We start from the raw sequence: 6813 nt of genomic DNA, 5'->3' as shown, positions 1-6813 counted from the left end.
GTCTACACGTCCTCCAGGGCTGGCAACGTCGACGTTCAACTGCGACGTTGGGCAGCACCACATCAAAATAGGCGCTGCGAGGGAACGTCTACACGCCAAAGTAGCACACATTGAAATAAGGGTGCCAGGAACAGCTGCAGACAGGGTCACAGGTCGGACTCAACAGCAAGCCGCTCCCTTAAAGGGCCCCTCCCAGACACAGTTGTACCAAACAACACAAGATCCACAGAGCCGACAACTGGTTGCAGACCCTGTGCATGCAGCATGGATCCCCAGCTGCAGCAGCAGCAGCCAGAAGCCCTGGGCTAAGGGCTGCTGCACACGGTGACCATAGAGCTCCGCAGGGGTTGAAGAGAGAGCGTCAACCCCTAGCACGGCTTCCTCTCTGTTACTGCTGGGTATGAATAAGAGGCTTTGGCAAAGTACATGATAAAATTGCCTTGGAACTCAGAGGCTGTGTGGGGCACAGGGACCACTTACATCAGTGTAGCTAGCAAAGTGTCTTCACAGAAACAGCTAATCAAACTGATTTTATACCACCAGCTCTCTGAGTGACACACAGTGACGTTCGATATAATTATGTTGAAATGTGTGGACACAAACATTGACTGATCTTGGCTTCCAGGAGCTGTCCCACAATACCCTGCACGCTGACCATTCAGATCACTGTTGTATGCTCTGATGGCCAGTCTAGGTAGAGAGGAAATCACAACTTCCTATTTTAGCCTTGCAACTTTTTTTGTAAATGACTTTCCTTGGTGGCGTGACCTGGCAAGGGCACTCAGCAGCTCTCTAGGGTGGACTGTCCCTTCCCTCTTCACCACACCGCCCACATGCTGAAAGCCAGTCCGGTGTCTAGCGTGTGAGAGGTATGGAGCTCCCTAGGCTTCAGGGAGGAGACTTTCGGCCAACCCATCTCTGACCCAGCCATAGGAATATGAATGTCTATGAGTGGTTTGACCTGGGGCTGCATGGGATGGGATACAACCGGGACCAACAGCTGCGCCGTCTGAAAACCAAGGAGCTGTGACTGGGGCACCAGGAGCCCAAGGACATTAAAGTCCCCCTGGTGTGGAGCTGCCGAACTGCCACTGGGGTTCAGGCCATTCTAGGCAGAGACAGCACCACGGCCCTCAGATCACCAAGGAGAATCCCAAAGAGCGGAACTCAAAGGCCCAGAAGGGCACAGGGAGGAGAATGAAGGGGAGGAGGAAGAGGGGAAGAGTCTGGGACATACAACGAGCAGGGGATACAGCTGCCAAGGGAGCCAAGGCCTGGTTTTGTCCCCAGCCAGAAGCCCTGTCCCGTAGCAGGGGAGGAACAGCAGGTGTCAGCGCACCGTGTCCCACCGGCACCACTCATACATCTCCCATTGGCTGCAGCTCCCTTCCCATCCTTAGGGGCCGCAGGAGATGCTGGCCACCTCTTGGAGAGGTGCGAGGGGAGGGCAGCCGCACTGCACTGCTGGAGCTGGGTCATTGGTTTCTGGGGCCCCAGGCTTCTTCTCCTTATCTTGATTCCTGAGGAATGGGCCCTTCTGCCCTCACCGTCACCAGACCTGACAGAGAGACACCTTGGAGACAGAATGAAGCGGGATGGAGTGGAGATGAAAAGGGCACAGGAAAGAGAGAGGGAAACAGAGACAGAGACCTTCACGTTTCTCAGAAAGCAAATGGAGAAGCTGCATTGTCTGAAGGGCCTGGCAGTACAACCAGCCCATTCTCTCCTCCTGCTGAAGCCCAGGAAGAACTCAGTGTTGGACACCGTGGATGCCTCTCGCTGTCAGCATAATACTGGGCCTTAGAGTCAGTGCACTATCAATACCACCCCGCCGCAGGGGACGTTAAAGAGAAGGACAGGTTCCCATATTCCGATTTGTGAAATACCAGGCTGGGGGACGCGTACCTGGCATGAAATGATTCTCATTTAAAACAACTTTTCTTGGACATTTCAGGTTTTGAAGTTCTAAAATCAGGAGAGTACTTTGGTTAAATATCGTCCTTTGATTTTCAATGTATTTGCAAACTGCTCAAAGGTTGTGCCTAATATAATTCCTGGAAAAAATAAGCAATTTAAAAGAGGTTTTTTCTGAAAGAAACATTTCTCTTCTCATTATTCCCTGAGGATTACAAGAAGACAAAGTCATTCAAATGCTGATATTGAAATAAAGATCTGAAGAATCTAGGTGAGAAATGCAAAAGAATATTCTTGTATTTCCTTCGTTACCCCCATTTTCACGACTTTTCATTCTCTGGTTTCTCCAGTTATTTTGCAAAGATGCTCTTCATAATTGTTTTCCGAAAGGCCTCTTTCACCTCTTTGTTCCTCAGAGTGTACAGTACGGGGTTCAATGCTGGTGGCACAATTATATTCAAGAGGGAAATCACTTGGTCACTCTCTGAGGTGGAGCTAGACTTGGGCATCAGGAAGGTGATAAGGGCCAGGCCATAGAACAAAGTCACCATGATTAGGTGGGCTGAGCAGGTGGAGAAGGCTTTATGCCTTCCATCCACTGCTGGCAGCTTGAGGACGGAGGAGATAATGCACACATAGGACAGGATTATCAACAAGAAAGGAGTCAAGATAAATAGCACCGACACACTGACACTAAAAATCCTAATCTTCCATGCGTCGGTGCATAAGAGCTTCACCACTGGTGGGATATCACAGAAGAAGTGGTGGATGCGGTTGGAGCCACAGAAGGGCAGGCTGAAGATCCACATGGTCTTAGCTACTTCCAATGAGATGCCGATGAACCATGAAGCCCCCGCCAGCAGAGCACACACCCGGCAGCTCATGATGGTTGTGTAGTGCAGGGGGTAACATACGGCCACGTAGCGGTCGTAGGCCATGGCTGTGAGGAGGCAGCATTCGGTGAGGCCCATGATGGTGTTGACGTACATCTGGGCTGAACATCCAGCAATGGAGATGGTCTTTTCCTCCACTAGGAGGTGAAAGAGTAACAGTGGGACCACACTGCTGGTGAAGCAGATTTCCAGGAAAGACAGGTTTACCAGGAAGAAATACATGGGGGTGTGAAGGGAGGTGTTCAGCTTTATCAGGACTATAACAAGTAGGTTCCCTGTCATGGTGATCAAGTAGATGACCAAAAGCACCAGGAACAAGAGGATTTGCAGCTTCTTGAGGTAGGAAAACCCCACCAGGATAAGCACACCGGAGATGGTCTGGTTTTCTCTAGGGTCCCCCTCGGAGTACGTCATCTGTAGGGGAAACAAAGAGAGAGGGAGAATGGAAATGAATCTCAGGTATATCAAATATGCAGATTCACAAAGATCACACACTTCTGTAGCACCTTATAAACTAACAAATGCATTGTGTGATTGAGCTTCCATGGGTAAGACCTGATGCCTTAAATTTCGCTACTTCCTACCCTCCTGGGCACATTCCCAGTCTGCCCTGTTGAGATAAGTCCTCCCACCTTTTCCTGCGGTGACACTCTTGGCATGGTTCTCTCTGGATAAAGAGTAGGACATCTTCATGTCACCTTTTATTTGCAAGGCCATTGATGTTTGATGAATCCGACTCTGGAGCGGTAGGTCACAGCATAGAATTGGCAGGTGTTGGTAGCTGCTGTAAGAGTGTGTGTCAGCTTTGGCTCCTCTTTTCTTTTCTCTGGCTTTCCTCATCTGGCACTGTGGGGGGAACTCTCAGATTCTGCCACCCCCTCATAGATAACGGCTCTCCACCGGGGACATTCCTGGGCAAGGTTCTCCCAATCGTAGACACCACCGCTGCACTTTTTATTTCATGCCTTCAAAGTGTCCTCCTATCGCTTCCAAAGGTGCCCAGTGCTCCTCTGCCCTTCCTCCACCATGGAAAAGCGAATCTGTTTTGGGAGGTGCTGATCAGACATCCAAAGCACAAGACCAGTCTGATGAAGTTGGTGGTGGATGTTAATGGCTTCGGTGCTGGTCATGTTCGACTCCTCCAGCAGTGACACAGAGGTAGGAGCACAGACGCTGTTGTGTATGGCAAATACTGCGATCTTCTCAGCTCTGGGAGGGCTCATCGTGTCTAGGCATCAGGTACTCAGAGACACACAGACAAACACTCAACCACACTGAGAGGTGGAGATTCACCCCACCCTATCTAAGCACTGCTGCAGCCACACACAGGCAGTCAAAGGAATCTCACAGAGAAAGTTAAATTACACAACCACAGCAAAACATGGTGACGTTCTGGAAAGTGCATTGCACAGGTCAGTTTCAAAGGAAAGGGAATGTAAAGCTCTGAAGATAGAGACCTGGGCACAAAAAGTGGGAATAATTCACTAAATGCACTAAAGGCAGAAATGCAACGCCCATGTCCGGGTCCGGTGTTTCCAAAGGGAGTAGCTCACATGCACACCCACTCACACCCTCTCACAGATTGAGACAGAAGGCAATCAGGGAGAAAGGACTAAAGCAAAGGGCTTCAGGAGATCCTGGTGGAGCACTTGGCAGATTGCACTGCGGAGAAAAAGGAAAAACAAAATAGATTGTATTGTCCGCAGATGGGTCCTGGAGAAGAAGGAGCAATTCCTCTGTCTCTCTTACCAGGTACTGTGGGGCGTCTGCTTCGACCTTTCTGAGGGTTTCCTCACTTGCAATAAATTCAAACCTGGAAGGGAAATGAAACTGCCATTGTTTGGACAACTGCCATGTTCCAATATTTGTTCTCACTCTTCGTCAAAACATATTGTGAAATTGGAATAGCCCTAATCACAACTCTGATATTCATCAGAAACTTACAAACGTCTGTCCAGCTCAAAGATTTTTCATGGAAAATATCCATAGAGTTGGAATCATTTGTTCACAAGGAATTTTGATAGATTTGTGGATGGATATTTGGACCAGATTCAAATTAATGCAGCAATTTCCTCACCATGTGGAATTGGGTCCACACAGATTCTTCTCACTGGGAATGGCGTGATATTTTCAGATCTCTTCACGGGATCTAGAGAACTTATGTATATACAGGAAAACATGAAAGCCCAAAAAGAAGCAGATGGCATGTGGATACAGGGTTGATGGAAATTCATCTACAAGACACTTACCTCTTGGGCCCCTGGTTTGGAGCATTATGAGAAGAGATCAGATTGTGCCCACCCATCTGTGTGGATTCAAATTCAAATACAAGACACAGCTGAATAAACAACATATTTCCATTTCGATTCATGGGATGACGATGATGTTTGGGGAGCAGATGGGAGTAAAGCCAAGTGGTGGGAGAAGAAAAATGCCACCATCAAAACAATAAGAAAAATAATGAATAGACTCAGGGCAGGTGTGCTGCTCTCCTATCCCTCCTAGAATCACAGAATGCTAGAACAGGAAGGGACCTCGAGAGCACCCTGAGTCCAGTCCCCTGCCCTCTGTGCAAGAGCAAGAATCTCCAGACAATGCCTGATACACATCTGTCTAATCTGTTCTTGAAATCTCCAGTGATGGAGATTGCACAACCTCCCTATGCAATTTATTCCAGTGTTTAACCACCCTGACATTTAGGAATTTTCTTAATATCCAATCTAAACTTCCTTGCTACACTTTGAAGCCATTGCTTCTTGACATTCTCAAAGGCCAAGGAGAACAATTTTTCTCCCTTCTCCTTGTTGCCCTCTATAGGTACTCATAAAATGCTATCATGCCCCCTCAAAGTCTTCTCTTTTTTAAATTTAACGAGTCCGGTTCTTTCTGTCTTCCCGCATAGCTCATGTTCGCCAGCCCTTTCATCATCCTTGTTGGTCTTCTCTGGACCTTTACCAATTTCTCCACATCTTTCTTGACATGTGATGTGCAGAACAAGACACAGCACCTCATCTGAGACCTGAACAGTGCAGAGTAGAGCAAAATGACTTCTCGTGTCCTTCTCATGACACTCTTGTGAGTACTAGAATTCCAGAAGTTCACCTCATGTAAGATACTATTACTGCCATGAAGTAAAGTATTTGTCCTGACACACGATTATGAAGTAATAGATTTCTGACTGACCGACTCAGAGGCCAAGACAGCCAAAGATATACTAAAAAACAAAAAGCAGTCCAGTATCACTTTAAAGACAAAGAAAATAATTCATTAGGTGAGCTTTCATGGGACAGACCCACTTCTTCAGACCATAGCCAGACCAGAACAATATTTAAGGCACAGAGAATCAAAAACAGTAATTAAGGTGGAAAAATCAGAAAAAAATGGATCAAGGTGAGCAAATCATAGAGTAGAGGGGTAGAAGGAGGGATGGGGGGAGTTCAAGAATTAGATAAATCCAAGTATGCAAATGAGTCCCTATAGTGACTGAGAAAATTCCCATCCTGTTTCAAACCACGTGTTAATGTGTCTAATTTAAATATAAAAGACAGTTCAGCAGTTTCTCTTTCAAGAATGGTGTGAAAATATTTTTTCAGTAATACGCAAACTCTTAAGTCATTAACAGAATGGCCCACTCCATTAAAATGCCGGTGAACAGGTTTGAGGATCTGGAGTGTTTTTATATCTGTTTCGTGCCCATTAACTCTTTGTCTAAGGGAGTTTGAAGTCTGTCCATTATACAAAGCACGTGGGAATTGGTGGCACATGATGGCATGGAAACTGTTTAAAGACACCATACTAGAGGCCCAACTTAAATGTATACCCCAAATAAAAAAACACAGTAAGAGACCTAACAAAGAACCACCATGGCTTAACAGCCATGTTAAAAAGGCAGTGAGAGAGAAAAGGGCAGCTTTTAAAAAGTAGAAGTCAAATCCTAGTGAGGAAAATAGAAAGGAACACAAACGCTCCCAAATTAAGTGTCATAATGTAGTAAGAAAAGCCAAAA

At 46.8% G+C, this 6813-nt stretch overlaps 1 protein-coding gene across 1 annotated transcript; it reads right to left on the bottom strand.

The window, feature by feature from the left end:
* Nucleotides 1-2264: 2264 nt before the first annotated feature.
* On the bottom strand, nucleotides 2265-4030 carry LOC142004502 (olfactory receptor 10A4-like). Its single transcript, XM_074982147.1, has 2 exons — nucleotides 3884-4030; nucleotides 2265-3221 (listed from the first exon to the last, which is right to left on the bottom strand). Exons 1-2 carry the CDS (start codon nucleotides 4028-4030, stop codon nucleotides 2265-2267), a joined length of 1104 nt encoding a protein of 367 aa, XP_074838248.1.
* Between the last annotated feature and the right edge of the window lie 2783 nt (nucleotides 4031-6813).

Source organism: Carettochelys insculpta, chromosome 32, assembly GCF_033958435.1.
Source record: "Carettochelys insculpta isolate YL-2023 chromosome 32, ASM3395843v1, whole genome shotgun sequence".
Lineage (NCBI taxonomy): Eukaryota > Metazoa > Chordata > Testudines > Carettochelyidae > Carettochelys > Carettochelys insculpta.
The sequence above is the reverse complement of the archived record's forward strand: the minus strand, read 5'-3'. Positions and strand labels throughout refer to the sequence as shown.